This window comes from Argopecten irradians, chromosome 11 (assembly GCF_041381155.1).
Source record: "Argopecten irradians isolate NY chromosome 11, Ai_NY, whole genome shotgun sequence".
NCBI lineage: Eukaryota > Metazoa > Mollusca > Bivalvia > Pectinida > Pectinidae > Argopecten > Argopecten irradians.
Genome location: NC_091144.1, coordinates 5862727 through 5880461, shown reverse-complemented (window position 1 = coordinate 5880461; position 17735 = coordinate 5862727). Strand labels below are relative to the sequence as shown.

General features: G+C 34.9%; 1 protein-coding gene across 3 annotated transcripts in view; it reads right to left on the bottom strand.

The window, feature by feature from the left end:
- Positions 1 to 3: 3 nt before the first annotated feature.
- Positions 4 to 17735, bottom strand: part of LOC138334365 (alpha-1,6-mannosyl-glycoprotein 2-beta-N-acetylglucosaminyltransferase-like) — a 33413-nt gene continuing 15681 nt past the window's right edge. For all 3 annotated transcript variants that reach the window (XM_069283027.1, XM_069283028.1, XM_069283029.1), the window contains exons 3-10: positions 13383 to 14619; positions 9953 to 10050; positions 9516 to 9615; positions 7855 to 7985; positions 6059 to 6134; positions 5725 to 5814; positions 4619 to 4743; positions 4 to 1793 (exon numbers count right to left, since the gene is read on the bottom strand). In XM_069283027.1, coding sequence (XP_069139128.1) covers positions 1526 to 1793; positions 4619 to 4743; positions 5725 to 5814; positions 6059 to 6134; positions 7855 to 7985; positions 9516 to 9615; positions 9953 to 10050; positions 13383 to 13937 — 1443 coding nt within the window. In that variant the 5' untranslated portion in view covers positions 13938 to 14619 and the 3' untranslated portion in view covers positions 4 to 1525. The remainder of the gene's footprint in view (positions 1794 to 4618; positions 4744 to 5724; positions 5815 to 6058; positions 6135 to 7854; positions 7986 to 9515; positions 9616 to 9952; positions 10051 to 13382; positions 14620 to 17735) is intronic.

Genomic DNA, 17735 nt, shown 5'->3' with positions numbered 1-17735 from the left:
TAGTCCTCCACAATATTTTAATGTATAAACTTTAATGTGTTGTTTCTTGAGATAGAATTAACTAAGGTTTACAGTAATAAGTCAATCAAATCTTATTTTAAATATATTGCTTGTTTATCCTTTGTCATTTGCAAAAGAAGGTCGACCGGAAGGCAGAAGCTTGAAAACGCGACGTTGTTGAACGACTTTGTCATTCAGCTGTTCCATTAATCTTGTTTCTCGTCGTATATGCGTGTCATAATTTTAGATATAATATAATAACCTTTCGATAATTTTTATTTTAATAAATTATTCTAATGTTAATACATGGATTGAAGGTATTTTTCTAATTTTCATAGCGGCTATGAATAGCAGAAGCTATCTACATATCTTCTGAGGAGCGCTAACACGCTCTATGGAATATTAAGATAGCTTCTGCTATTCATAGCCGCTATGAAAATTAGAAAAATACATTCAATCACTATATATCTTACTTCTACAATATGCATGCAGTCATACATTTATATTAAATTAGATTTGAAATGAACTAGTGTTAAGCAAAATGAATCTAAAGCTTAACTCTTTTCTTTCTCATAATGAAATTTGAATGTAACTTTCATTAAATATTAAAATGAAGTTGTAAAGTTAAAGCCTTCCTTTTACAGAATATAAAACACTTATACATGAACATGATAACGGGATTGACAGTGGATTGATTTCCTTCATAAAATCTGGCATATAAAGTGGAATTGGTACTTAACTATTAATGATATGGGGTCTAGCTAGTTGTATGTCTTGTTTGAACAATTTATAATATGGGGTCTAGTTGTATGTCTTGTTTGAACAATTTATAATATGGGGTCTAGTTGTATGTCTATCATTTAATAATATTCTATAATACAGATGATTATTGTACAATTAAATCTGCTTAAACAAGATGAATTATTCTCTCACACAAAGTAAACTAATAAAATATCACTCAATGTAGCAATAGCTGTGGTGCCAGAAATTGCAACAACTGTACACAGATTTTGAGAAATTATCACTTTTAGGAATATGTCCAGAATGGTGAGTCGCTATATATATACTTGTAGACATAAGTTCAGTACATTACTCAGAGTCATTATCACTTGTAGAATTTAACAAGCTTCGTCCAGCATCATGAATTATCACTTGTATTTCTATACAGCCTTAGAAGCAGATTCTGTTGCTCTGGAAACATCATTTTTTGGTTAATTATTTCTGACTTGCTTGATCCCAGAAAATATTTCAATTTTCACATTCTAAAATTTGTCCATGAAATCTGTTCAAAACTGTCACAGTGTGAATATCACTGATAAAAGTTTTGAAATCTCCACTAAAGTAGACTACCACTGACATTATCCCTATGTCTTCCCCAACTCTCACCCATTACACATGACATTTCGCCCTGAGGTAAAAAGACCAGTCATTCATAACATTTTTGCAACAAGACAAATTTAGTGATATCTAATCCATGGTATGAACACAGTAGAAAAATATATATCATTGAAGTCATAATGATAAGCTATCGAGTAAGTATAGATATATCATTTGATTTCATGAATTGTTGCATCTTTCGATTATCTTCCTCTGACACAAAGCTGTGACAAAGTTTTTTGTCGCGTATATCACCCCAGCCTCCATTTGGTTTAGGGTCGCGGATTTTGACCTTTGATGTGCCCGCAACCTTCATCACATTTGGATTTAGATGCTGATGGTTATCTTGTAGGATTTTGTCAATCTGTTTCTGCTTCACAAGTGGTTCACATTTCTTTCCTTTGTGGTGTACTCCACTGGAAAATAAAAGCAAAAAAGAAATTAAAACAAGATTTAATTGTGACGGGTGCAGTCACATAATGTTCCCCAAATCTGCACAGAGCCTAATTTGACAAGAGTGACCTCCCCTAAATGATGATGTGACATTGTTTTACCGGTAAATAAATTTTATTTCACAGAAGAAAAATGATTTTCGAAAAGTCACATCATCTTTTAAAAATAATATGTTAGGCACAGTAATGTCTATAATTGTATTAGATTTGTATTCTCAATCATGTTCCTTTTTGTTCAATTTTGACCAATTGCATGCTGTGACCGCCATCTTGATTAAAAAAATTGTGTTTTATTTTCAAAATGGAAGCTGTAAACAGGATCATCTAGTAAGGATCATTCATTTTCTATAGTGTAATATCAATGGAAACAATATCATTTATATCAGAACAATATAACAAAATAAAAGTGGACCTAAAATGGATCCCTGCTGAACTCCAAGAACATTATGGTAGAAAAGAACAGTAAGAAATTTTGATTTTTTTCCCCCTCATAATATGGTATTTTTCGCTTTAGAGATTTAGAATTTGATTTAAACTGCATATTGACAGCGATTCCGGGCAAATTGTACGAGTAATATCTATAAGCAGTTCAATTTTGAACAATAAAAAGGCTGTGGTGGCCATCTTGGATACTTGTCGGATAAAATTAAACAGGTCAACACATTTGCAGGTCACCAGAAATGACCTCACAAAATTTCTTGGTGATCCGACACAGTTTTTGAGAAAATGGTCAGACAAAGAATGTGACTTCAACAATGGATGACTGTCAACTGTTCTCCAATACTTGGTGTGTAACAGCTAAACAAACAAGACAAAATACACATTTCATTTGTGTGATTTCCATCATGGGTCAGAAATGTTTATATTTTAATTACATGCAGCATTAGAAGCATTTGCTGTCTTAGTCCTTTATGGTTACAGAAAAATAACCCCACTAAAACACAAAATGATTGGTGTTGTTCAGTCTAACTCACCATTTTGTAATGATGGGATAAAATATGAAACCATACTAAACAAACAGTAGTATACAAACATAGAATATTTCACGTTTAACTTTCTCATGGATGACTGCTCTCAGGTTGCATTAGTAGACATCACGACAACAATTCAGCCATGATCGATTATCATTAACTTACTGACGCGTGACTTAACTTCACCAAAGCCAAATGTGTCAGACAGAGCAATCTCCTATTCAGGACTTGATGATATATCATACACTACAGCACTAAGATATCCTATTAACACAACTGCCATCACAATGATGTAACACACTAACGATCCCCATCAATGTGTCTATGGAAATCAGGACCAAAGTTTAATGTACAGGTAACATATAGACACGATCAGTATACGGTACATCAGTGACGGAGAACAAAATCTAGGATATCTTTATATCATCAATGAATGTGAATGGAGGATATTTCTCTAAAACTAAAAACTGAGAACAAAATCTAGGATATCTTTATATCATCAATGAATGTGTATGGAGGACATTTCTCTAAAACTAAAAACTTTTAGGATGACACATGTCCTAATAATAATATCAGCAACACAAATTTCTAGAAAACTTTGATAATCACTATTTGAAGTTAAAATGTAGAACAAGCAAATCTCTGTTTTATTCTGAACCTATGATAGCTGCATGATAACCAAGCATCAGTATAATGATCTTAACAAAATCAATAATTACAATAACTATGTACAACTGTCCTCACCAGGCACACAAAGTCAATAATTACAATAACTATGTACAACTGTCCTCACCAGGCACATAAAGTCAATAATTACAATAACTATGTACAACTGTCCTCACCAGGCACATAAAGTCAATAATTACAATAACTATGTACAACTGTCCTCACCAGGCACATAAAGTCAATAATGACTATATCTCCATCATCATCTCTATCAAATTCCAATCCTCCCGATTATATCCCGGCACATAAAGCCAATATTTACTATCTCCATCATCATCTGTATGAAATTCCAATCTTCCCGATTATATCCCGCCACATGAAGCCAATATTTATTATAACAACATTATCCTGACTTTTTTATTAAGGCACATCAATTACATTTTAATGATCACCTGTTAATTTGTATTGGTATATTTCTACCACAGCTGTCCCGACCAGTAACACTGTTATACAGAAACAATCAATGACCACCAGGGCTATAAGAGGTCCTCTATAATTCATACCGGCTGTTAGAGCACCCAGCAACAGGGTTATACACGTATCTACAGAAAGGGCAGACAAGCTAGCTATAGTCTGATCACTAGACCTGGAGTATCAAATCACACCAAGTCAGCTCAGACTCCATCAATAATACGGTTTGAATTCCAGTTCCACTCTGAACAAAACTACCCTTCGATCCATTTTAAATCATGTCTGTTAGGTCTTTTTCCTTCTCTGACAAACATTGTTTCATCAATCAAGTCCATCTATTCAAACTATTCAAGCAACAGATCTAAAATTTCTAAAACAATTTTTGAACATTGACCTCAAGTTGAAATCATCTCTGAACACTCAAGACTAGAACTTCTCTTTTAGTACCTAATTGTACCAACGCAAGAAGCAGCAGTTAGTACCTATGTCACACAATAACATATAAGAGGTTGCAGCTGGTGGCTACCTCATTACACCTCATATCACTAAGCAACATGTACAATATGTAGCAGCTCTTAGCTGGTGGCTACCTTACCAGAAACATCTACAGAGAGGAGGGTTTACACAAAGAAGATACAGCACAGAAAACAGGTTTCAAACACTAAAATGAACAAGACTTACCAATCGCCCATGTGAAAAACTCGCGTAGCCTTCATCTTCATCACCTGTACCTTGTTGGCGATACACTTCATACTTAAATGTTGAAGTGTCCAGTCCCAGTTATAGTCATCAAAGTCACAGAATTCCTGTAAACATGACATAGTTAATTAATTAGGTCATCAAAGTCACAGAATATCTGTAAACATGACATAGTTACTTCATTAGGTCATCAAAGTCACAGAATTAATGTAAACATGACATCGTTACTTAATTAGGTCATCAAAATCACAGAATTCCTGTAAACATGACATAGTTAATTAATTAGGTCATCAAAGTCACAGAATTCCTGTAAACTTGACATAGTTAATTAATTAGGTCATCAAAGTCACAGAATTCCTGTAAACATGACATTGTTACTTAATTAGGTCATCAAAGTCACAGAATTCCTGTAAACATGACATAGTTTCTTAATTAGGTCATCAAAGTCACAGAATTCCTGTAAACATGACATAGTTACTTAATTAGGTCATCAAAGTCACAAAATTAATGTAAACATAACATTGTTACTTAATTAGGTCATCAAATTCACAGAATTCCTGTAAACACAACATAGTTTCTTAATTAGGTCTGCAAAGTCACAGAATTCCTGTAAACATGACATAGTTACTTAATTAGGTCATCAGTCACAGAATTCCTGTAAACATGACATAGTTACTTCATTAGGTCATCAAAGTCACAGAATTAATGTAAACATGACATCGTTACTTAATTAGGTCATCAAAATCACAGAATTCCTGTAAACATGACATAGTTAATTAATTAGGTCATCAAAGTCACAGAATTCCTGTAAACACTACATAGTTACTGAATTAGGTCATCAAAGTCACAAAATTAATGTAAACATGACATAGTTTCTTAATTAGGTCATCAAAGTCACAGAATTCCTGTAAACATGATGTAGTTACTTATAATTGATAAGGTTTGGAGTTACAGCCTGGACGGATGGACTGAGAGTAAATCATTATCAGGACTGATATCACTAGGTCCCGTACTAGAGTTGAGGACATGCTAGCTCTCATTCCGGCATTACCTCATTATTACACGTATTTAAGCTGGGGTTTGCCTACCTTGGCACATTTTTTAATTTCGTTCCACAAATCCCTCGCAAACGTCATACCCATGTTGTGTCTGGAGGAAATGAAGGTAGCCAACTCCACCTGAAACACCATAACAGGTCATATGTCAAACATGTCAAGGTTATTAACAATGTATAGCTTTCCACAAGGTTAAAAGTTCACCACAGTTCAAGGCAAAAGTCACCTCAAGGGCAGGGTCATCATAATGTTAGCATCAAATTAATGCCAAGGTTACTACAAGATCAAGGTTACCAAAAGATCAATAACATCCTCATGTGGAAGATGAACTACACTAAAACATGGAATATAAACAAGTTGTTCTTACCTTGCCTGAGTTGACCACAAAACTTTGTGTCTTATCATAATTCCCAGCTGTTAACATTCTACACTCTTTACAATCTCTGTAACATACATAATATCAACGTGTAATGATTGTAGCACAGATCTACTAAATGGCTGTCTCACAAACTTTTATAAAGTATTCCCACAGATCTACCAAATGGCTGTCACACAAACTTTTATAAAGTATTCCACCAGAACTACCAAATGGCTGTCTCACAAACTTTTATAAGTGTTCACACAGATCTACCAAATGGCTGTCTCACAAACTTTTATAAAGTATTCCACCAGAACTACAAAATGGCTGTCACACACAAACTTTGATAAAGTGTTCACACAGACCTACCAAATGGCTGTCACACAAACTTTTATAAAGTATTCCACCAGAACTACAAAATGGCTGTCACACACAAACTTTGATAAAGTGTTCACACAGATCTACCAAATGGCTGTCACACACAAACTTTTATAAAGTATTCCACCAGAACTACAAAATGGCTGTCACACACAAACTTTGATAAAGTGTTCACACAGATCTACCAAATGGCTGTCTCACAAACTTTTATAAAGTATTCCACCAGAACTACAAAATGGCTGTCACACACAAACTTTGATAAAGTGTTCCCACAGATCTACCAAATGGCTGTCACACAAACTTTGATAAGTGTTCCCACAGATCTACCAAATGACTGTCACACACAAACTTAGATCTACCAAATGACTGTCTCACACAAACTTTGATAAGTGTTCCCACAGATCTACTAAATGGCTGTCACACAAACTTTGATAAGTGTTCCCACAGATCTACCAAATGACTGTCACACACAAACTTAGATCTACCAAATGACTGTCACACACAAACTTTGATAAAGTGTTCCCACAGATCTACCAAATGGCTGTCACACACAAACTTTGATAAAGTGTTCACACAGATCTACCAAATGGCTGTCACACACAAACTTTGATCTACCAAATGGCTGTCACACACAAACTTTGATAAAGTGCTCGCACAGATCTACCAAATGGCTGTCACACACAAACTTTGATAAAGTGTTCCCACAGATCTACCAAATGACTGTCACACACAAACTTAGATCTACCAAATGACTGTCACACACAAACTTAGATCTACCAAATGACTGTCACACACAAACTTTGATAAAGTGTTCACACAGATCTACCAAATGGCTGTCACACACAAACTTTGATCTACCAAATGGCTGTCACACACAAACTTTGATAAAGTGCTCGCACAGATCTACCAAATGGCTGTCACACACAAACTTTGATAAAGTGTTCGCACAGATCTACCAAATGGCTGTCACACACAAACTTTGATAAAGTGTTCCCACAGATCTACCAAATGACTGTCACACACAAACTTTGATAAAGTGTTTGCACAGACCTATCAAATGGCTGTCACACACAAACTTTGATAAAGTGTTCCCACAGACCTACCAAATGGCTGTCACACACAAACTTTGATAAAGTATTCCCACAGATCTACCTAATGACTCACGCACAAACTTTGATCAAGTGTTCACACAGATCTACCAAATGGCTGTCACACACAAACTTTGATAAAGTGTTCACACAGATCTACCAAATGGCTGTCACACACAAACTTTGATAAAGTGTTCACACAGATCTACCAAATGGCTGTCACACAAACTTTGATAAAGTGTTCATACAGATCTACCAAATAGCTGTCACACAAACTTTGATAGAGTATTCTAAAACAGGAAAAGATGTTCCATTGGCCATCCAGATATGTATACTGACCTTTTCTTTAAGTTATTCATCATCTGTATAACTGTGATGATGTCTGGAGCTACATAATAATCCTCCTCCAACAGTAACACATGGCCAGTGTAGTTCTTCATAACATCTAACTTATCAAACACACGGTCCAACTGTCAAAACAAAAAAGTCCTCAATCATAAGTTTATAGATTATTTTTCGACAAAAATATCTGATTGCCCATCCTCTCTCATCCCTCAAATCTAGCATAATTGAACAAGTCATCAAAATCAACATTCATCTGATAAATAAATCTACCCCTTGGTAAATACAGGATCTTACATGAGTGGCTTATTTAGCGAGTTTGATAAATTTCACATTACATAGTCACAAGTGTAAGATTCTGTTTATCACATAACTTTTATTAATAAAAGTATAAGTGAAATACTTATTTTAATTTTGTCTCTATATAAAACAGTAGAAATCCGGCTCGGATGTGACTTTTTCCTCTAATGTGACAATCATACTAGCTATGTCATATAAAAATAATGACGTCAAAACTGCTTGTGACGTCACAATAGTGTTATTACACATGTGTCTTACGATATTTATGACATGGCTAGATGGGCCAGTTATGTCATAAGTAGTTTTTAAACCTAATGAACAGGCCTTACAATTGTTTTTCATTTCCTTTAACATTCCAAATGTTTTAAATACATTGAAATATATCTATTAAACAAGTGACAGAGACAAGGTGGTCATCATAGCTATGTGGTTTTTAAAATGTCATGTAATCAGCCATTTGGGACCCAAAAAGGGGTCTTATTAAACAAGTGGTCTTTATACAGAGGTGGTCACACAGGTGTCACTGTATATAATTGCAAATCAGATAAAATTGTAATAAAATTGGATTCAAAAAATAAAACAGGTGCAAGATTAGCATGCTAATAAATTGTTCTTAAACAATTTCAGAATAGCAGACACTAAAAGTGATTATATTTACACAAACAATTGAATTATCGCTGCTGGAACAGCCGATTTGTCACAAATTCCATCTCTGCATATTACAGAGTTAGCTCCCTTGCGAGTAGGTATCAATGGTTACGTCATTATTTTGTGAGCGCAATTCACGTCGTTTTCTTCGAAAAGTATCGCATTACGTTCTCAAACACATGACGTCACAATCAAAACCTACCCCCAAGAGCAGATAACTCTGTTATATGCAAATACAGAATACACCCACTATGATCAATGTTTAATGTATCTAATGTGCTAATGAGACATTTATACAGTCACTGATGTTTTATATACCCCTCGCCACGCCACAAGGTATCAAACAGCTGTGGAAGATAGAGCAAAAAAACAATAGGACAAAAAAAACTAACAAAAAAAACACTAATCCTCGGTATGTTATATGACTAAAACCATATTTGTGAAATCTGTATATGAACACAGCTAACCTTGGGTATGTTTTCTAACCATGAAATCTGCAGAAGTATACAGCTGCCCCTGGGTATGTTTTCTAACCATGGAATCTGTAGAAGTATACAGCTGCCCCTGGGTATGTTTTCTAACCATGGAATCTGTAGAAGTATACAGCTGCCCCTGGGTATGTTTTCTAACCATGAAATCTGTATAAGTCTACAGCTAACCCTGGTTATGTTTTCTAACCATGAAATCTGTATAAGTTTGTGGTACGTTACCTTCCACAACCAATGGTGCTTGGTTTGGCAGTATTTTGGTTCTCTGTAATGGCCATATTTATCTGGGAATGCAGCATTGTTACATTTTTTCTTTAATGCCCTAAAAAATAATGGCCACATCAATTTAACACTGACAAATCATTCCAGATCTGCTACAACAATTTAACCTGATATCGTATTTATGGTGTTTGTAGAAGTAACTTATATCAGAGCAGCAAATAATTGATAATGATTTCGTAAACTAGCTATTGTCTGTACGTTCAATGAGTCAAATTCCAATACATGTATAAATTTCAACTTAAACTGAAAATTTATCAATCGTTTAAGACCTTGTATATGTAAAGCTTACTCAATAAGTCCTAAGATCACACAATATATAGGAAACAATTATGACTATAATCAGTCGAGTTCTTTACTTTATTCTTCCAATTACTCACTCGTCTTTCTTCACATCCCGCGGACAGTCGTTGGGGTGCTGGCCAGGAAATTCCTTGGGATGTAATTGAAGTGTAATGGGAAAATATATTTGCATCACCTGAAAAAATTAACGTATAGAAATAGGTTTTATTAAAAGGTTGTTTGCAATCTTCTACTGATTCCAAGTAGAAAGCTAAATAACTTTACAGAGATAGGTTTCTTCCTTGATACATTCAGAATCAAGTTTTTTGTTGGTTGAGTCCCAATAGTACATTAAATTTTGTACAATCCAGCAGTTGGTAAAATTCTAAAATTTTATCTTAAAACTAGGGTGCATCTATAAGACAAGGCATAATCTGTTTGAGTGAAAGACAATTTTTCGTAATGAATGTCGTATCATGACCCATTTATTAAGATATGTATCATATATATATATCGTGTCCCTGTACGACGATAGGTATCGTATTGATGGCCACCCACTTTGGATACACACCTCTACATATACATATGCCCAATACCACATTTCATATGGCAGGGCATAAGAATAGGCTGTATAATTTTGGTCTCTAAATAAAGAGGAGACAATCAAGAATCAAAATTCAGCTTGAGAAATTCCTATATCTAAACCTTACATCTGGGGGTCTGTAGCTAGGCTAGGCTTAGCTTGTTCATTGATATCTACGAAGGAGTTCTCAAAACCTTTATAAAAAGACAGATTTAAAACTAACATTAACATTTCAACATAATTATAAAACTGGAACTCCATCCCGTAAGATGTTGTAAAAGCCCAGAGTCCCAAAGTGCTTTTAAATCAAGATTGAATATATATATATATAACAGTATTGGGTCAATTACGCCAGCGAAATCTTTTGTACCTTAGATATAGCTGTAGAGTAGTTTTATCATTTATTTATTTATCGTCTAGAATCTTGTAGTGAAATCTTTTGTACCTTATATACATAGCTGTAGAGTAGTTTTATTATTTATCGTCTACAATCTTGTAGTGAAATCTTTTGTACCTTATATATATAGCTGTAGAGTAGTTTTATTATTTATCGTCTACAATCTTGTAGTGAAATCTTTTGTACCTTATATATATAGCTGTACTAGTTTTATTATTTATCGTCTACAATCTTGAAGTGAAATCTTTTGTACCTTATATATATAGCTGTACTAGTTTTATTATTTATCTTCTACAATCTTGAAGTGAAATCTTTTGTACCTTATATATATAGCTGTAGAGTAGTTTTATTATTTATCGTCTACAATCTTGTAGTGAAATCTTTTGTACCTTATATATATAGCTGTAGAGTAGTTTTATTATTTATCGTCTACAATCTTGTAGTGAAATCTTTTGTACCTTATATATATAGCTGTAGAGTAGTTTTATTATTTATCGTCTACAATCTTGTAGTGAAATCTTTTGTACCTTATATATATAGCCGTAGAGTAGTTTTATTATTTATCGTCTACAATCTTGTAGCGCAATCCTCATGAAGATATATGTGTCACCAATAGCTTAAGTAAGCCATTTACCAACAAACCATGAACCATGAATTTGAACTAATTTTTTTTCTCAAATGTTTAATTTTTTGTGCATGTTTTATGTTCTTCAATGCAAGTGTTGCTGGGTTTTTTTTTCTTCCCAGACTGACTCTGTACCTGGTATACTATAATTTATTTATTATTTATTTCAAATTTGTTGAAAAATATTGAGAAAGCATATACAGTATTCCATCTATCTCAAACTTGTATTGCTTGAATACACTGTTTGTCAAACTATTTTTATTGCATTATCCTGACCATGTCCCTATATATTTAATATACAAAACCTGGATAGCTTGAACCATTGTTCGTTGAATACCCCTTATTCTCAACCAGAAATATATGTCGCCCCCTTTCCATTGAATACCCTTGAGATTTTTTTAATGTCAGCATTTTTATCAAAACATTTTCACTTTCATAAATTATTGTTTTTTAAATGGTTAAGACCCTACGTACAATACAGAAGTTAAAGCAACATTGACATGCATGGTTTGTCATGAGATTTTGACTGTGGATGACTGAATTCTGATGACTCGATCGTGATAATTAAATTACCCCATCCCAGTACATGTATGCCTTTATTTAGTAACAGGGTCCCCTAGACCTGCTGATCGAGTTAAAGAGGTTTTACAGAACACAAATCTATTGATGATAACTGTTTGACTTTCACAGTCGGCTTTCCTTGCATGACCTACCTAATTATTTCCTTACCTGAATGTACACTACCGGTAATGGCATTTCTACAAGCAGGCCTGTATATATAGAGTCCTGTATGAATAACTTTCACATCTACTACATCTATCGTGATGCTGCTATACATAATTCATATGTAGGAATGATAGTTATAAAGTAGTTGTGACTTAGTCTCATATGGAATTATAATATGGAAACTTTTGATAGTTCTTATATAGTTCACAGGGTTTTGTCTGCACAACCTGTTAAGATCATGATCACCCATGCTCTTATTAACAATTATGATCACCCAAGCTCTTATTAACAATCATGATCACTCAAACTCTTATTAATGAAAGACCTGGGACCGACAAAATGTTTATATACACCGCATTATTGATAAAGTTTAAGTGTTTTATATAATCATGTATGAGGAAACATGATTTACATTTAGATCCGGAGTGTCTTCTATTTTAGATGCAGGACACTCTTAACCTTACTCAAGAGACCTTATATATCCACCTTAGGTTGTCTACAATAATTCCCTGAGTAGAAGATCTCAATTTTTTCATACATATAACTAAAATATAAAGTCCATGACAGAGAGTATGTCATGCATATTTTGTGCTACTTACCTAGTATGAATTTAACTTTCTACTAAAATCCTTACCAAATTGGAAGTTGTGCCTCTATAACTACCTTACAGCGAGATTTGCATCTCTCATGTGACTATGTTTTATGTGTGTCTCATGATCATGATAAAGAGGTATAGCTACAGACAGCCTTGGAAAATTTTGTCTACACAATTGGAACTATTTTTGCCCCATAATTATCGAATCAGTGACACTTACATTATGTATATATATATATATATATGATAAATTTAAAGAAAAATCCTTACGGACGAAATCTATAAGAAATAAAAACAATAACGACTGACTAGTGAGCGCTTTCGCCCCATTCATACTTGCTTGAATGGGGCGAAAGCGCTCACTAGTCAGTCGTTATTGTTTTTATTTCTTATATATATATAAATATATATATATAGAAAAAATCTATTTTACTCAAATGTGTCTATCTTCAACACTCTATTCAAAATGAAATGATTTGTTGGTGAAATCACAGTATGATACACATTACTAGAATATTTGGTTAACTCAAAGTTTTCAATAGTTTCCACTTACTTCCAGTTAAAGGGAAAAAAATTAAAACAATGAAATACAAAATACTTACTGGACAAAAATCCACTGAACGTACAATTTTGTTCAGTTCGTCGGAATAGACATCATGACTGAATATTAAAAGTGAGTCCTTAATTTGATTAACTTTTCTTAAGGAGTCTATGAGAATCTGGAGGTACTGGGATCGATCGTGAACTTGAACCACAATCACAACACTGTCTGATTTCAGTTTTAACCCAAACCTATTGAGGTTATGTATAAACTGTTCCCGATTGGCTCGTTCTATTTCCAGACGAATCTGTGTTAAGTTACTCTCCTCAATCTCGCGATGAAGGAATGTCTTGTTATACTGATTCACAGGTATAAACACTTCTAATCCACTTGAATCGTTCCCATTTTTGGCATCGCTTAATTCCGATAATCGTGTCTGAACGTGTGCTGTATCGCCCCAGTTCCCCTGGTGACGAAGTTTATGGAGCAGAGATCGACTGATTTCATCACTGTTTCGGGGTTCGAAGTGCATCAGGACATGCATATTGAGGAAAACGAATAGAACCAGGATGACCATAAACAGAGTCCTGATGAGACGAGTGGGGCGAACCTTCATCTCTCTTAGTATCACAGAAGGATTACGTAAAATAGAAAAATCACATCTAACACAAAGGGCTAGATACTAAACTATCCTGTAAACACACATTCTATCTACAGTCACCACCTAGCATTCTATTTATTTATTTCATAAAGCTAGAGTTGAAAATTTTTTTAATCCTGATCTAGACAGATTTTTTTAATCTTGATCTAGACAATGACGTGTTGAGTTGCCTTGTAGTGTATTCCACTCAATGACAATAATGTAATTCAGACACAATAACCCCTCGGCTAAACCCCACTCCAAATTTACAATTCATCATACAGACGGCTGACCATAAATCACAAAATTGTCTGGAAGAAGATTACACCTAATACCTGACCGTAGTTTAGAATCAATTCTGTCTCTAGGTTTTCATTACATAAGTTACATTTCAACTCCAGAACATCAAGCTTCCGCAGTAACAGATAAAGGAAGTTGTGAGCGTCTAGGTTGTACCAGCTGTCTTCAGCAGCCATGTAGAGAAGATCTGCTAGTCCATGTCCACTGGCAGTTGTCCATGTATATGTACTTGAAAATCCCTGTAATTATTAGAGGATGAATAGCTGATACAGGTAATCCTGGACTGTCTCTTACATATGTTCCACTGTCGTCAGCAGTAACAGATGTCCCTCACCACTCTCTATTATAAGTATGCCACCTGAAAGGGAAAACAAACTTATAATACAGGACATATTTCAGATAACACATCCTTCTACACACACAGATTGGTCAACAGTTATTTAGTCTTCTGTCTGGGAATAGTCTGTCATCATCAGGTTTATTTTTTTATCAATTTTGTATGCATATTTACATTTAAGATTTATTTATAACGCTACTATCTCTAAATTAGTCCCCCAGCTTATTGGTAGATCTAGAAACAGCATATCAATAACGTCACTGGTGACTTATACTCCCTAAAAGGTACATATGGACAGTTCATGATCTTGTTAGGCTAGTAAAGGAATTGTTCAGATGTTAGTCCATAATTACCGATATGGTTCAGATATATTTTGTTCCTATTGTATTGCTGGTTTTGGTAGGACATCATTTCGGCTGTGAATATTCAATACATGAAATAATAAGTTACTGTACACATGGAAATTTATGCAAATTAGGGGCCTGGGAAATTCCCGGTAATTGCACAAAGGTCACTTGATCGCAAAAATTACCCCATGCCATGCATAATAATTTGTGAATGTTTGAACTGTGTAGCTAAAATTATGAAATTTTAGAATTAGAAATCAAAGCAAAAATTGCATTGTTTTACAGTACCATTATATATTCATCACAAATAATAAAACATCATTTCTCCAAATTTAAAGAATATCTCTCTAAACAGAATACAGCTGAACCTCAGTAACAGCTGGAAGACCGTGTTGATTTCCAATCGTTTTACAATCAGATGTATACCAATTTGATTTACTAATCAAGACAACATGAACACATGATGTCCATATGCCCTCATAGCTCTGGGTCAAGTGAGATAAAGTTGAGTAAGAAGGTTGAATCGGTATAATTGGAGTTGAAATTTGTACATTGATGGTATATAACTTATACATTTCACACCTGGGGCTTAAACAATGGCACATGTTACATGTAATACTAAAATGTGCAAGTGCATTAATACAATTCAGTAAGAAGTGCCACAGGCCATATTATATATTATAAGACTCTTTCGTATGTGGATATGAAGGATAGGGATATTCTACCTAAGGGTCAAAAAATGAAGTAAAACCTGAGGCTTGCCGAGGGTTTTGCAATATTTTGTGATCCCGAGGGTAGAATAATTATCCTTCATATCAACTTAGGCAAGAGCATTTTTCTTTCATACTTCAACGTTTAATTGCAATTTTACAACTAATATATCCCGCCATTTTGAAATAATTCGAAGCAAACCACAACTGGAAGTCAATTTTCAATTTTGAAAAATTACGTGATATTTTACATCACAAATTCCATGGTTTGCATCTGTTAAAGTAAAACTTGTCATATTTGTGTGAAAAAATGTTAAAATTTTACCAAGGAAATAGAGTTTTTGTTGACGCCATAACGTCACGAGCTTTATTGCATGGGTTGCCATGCAATAGAGCCTCAGGCGACATGAGTGTATTGCTGTAGACCAGCCAGTATTACACCCGTACGTAGGTATGAATGAAAGTTTACATATAGAAACGAAGGGCAATAACTGATCAATGTAATTGGATTGTTACTAAGACACATAGGAACAAACTAAAGGGCGGTAACTCTATAAAATTTTTAATGAAGCTAGAGTCACAGAATGACATATTTATATCACCTAATCTATTAAGTTCTAATAATCAACTTGATAAAAGGAGAAACTAATCAGAATTCAATGTACAAGCTAGGGGTTATTCCATTTCTGAAACAGAAATGCAGCAAAACATGGATTTTTCATCTCAAAAACAAATTAAACAACGAATTAAGACAGCGACAACAAGTATTAGAGTAGGTACTGAGTTAAGCAGAGATCCCCAAGTATTAGAGTAGGTACCTGAGTTAGCGAGATCCCCAAGTATAGAGTAGGTACCTGAGTTAAGCAGATCACCCAAGTATTAGAGTAGGTACCTGATAGGTATGAGTTACAGGTCACCAAGTATTAGTATTAGTTAGCGAGCAGTCCCCAAGTTATTAGAGTTACTGAGTTAAGCAGAGATCAGAGAGGTACTGATAAGACCCCCCAAGTATTAGAGTAGGTCCCTGAGTTAAGGTCGAGAGTAGCAGGATCCCCAAGTATTAGAGTAGGTACCTGAGTTAAGGCAGAGATCACCCAAGTATTAGAGTAGGTACCTGAGTTAAGGCAGAGATCACCCAAGTATTAGAGTAGGTACCTGAGTTAAGGCAGAGATCACCCAAGTATTAGAGTAGGTACCTGAGTTAAGGCAGAGATCACCCAAGTATTAGAGTAGGTACCTGAGTTAAGGCAGAGATCCCCAAGTATTAGAGTAGGTACCTGAGTTAAGGCAGAGATCACCCAAGTATAGAGTTAGGTACCTGAGTTAGGACAGAGAGATCCCCAAGTATTAGAGTAGGTACCTGAGTTAAGGCAGAGATCCCCCAAGTATTAGAGTAGGTACCTGAGTTAAGGCAGAGATCCCCCAAGTATTAGAGTAGGTACCTGAGTTAAGGCAGAGATCACCCAAGTATTAGAGTAGGTACCTGAGTTAAGGCAGAGATCCCCCAAGTATTAGAGTAGGTACCTGAGTTAAGACAGAGATCACCCAAGTATTAGAGTAGGTACCTGAGTTAAGGCAGGCAGAGATCACCCAAGTATTAGAGTAGGTACCTGAGTTAAGACAGAGATCACCCAAGTATTAGAGTAGGTACCTGAGTTAAGACAGAGATCACCCAAGTATTAGAGTAGGTACCTGAGTTAAGGCAGAGATCACCAAGTATTAGAGTAGTCCTGATTAAGCAGGTCCCCAAGTATTAGAGTAGGTACCTGAGTTAAGCAGAGATCACCCAAGTATTAGGTAGGACCTGAGTTAAGGCAGAGATCACCCAAGTATTAGAGTAGGTACCTGAGTTAAGCAGAGATCACCCAATATTAGAGTAGGTACCTGAGTTTACCAGACTGCGATCACCACCAAGTTATAGTATGAGTTAAGGCAGAGAGTAGGTACCTGAGTTAGAGAACAGGACAGCGATCACCCAAGTTAGAGTAGGTACCTGAGTTAAGCAGGATGACAGTATTGCAGTAGGTACCTGAGTTAAGGCAGTGATGACAGAGTAGGTACCTGAGTTAAGGCAGTGATG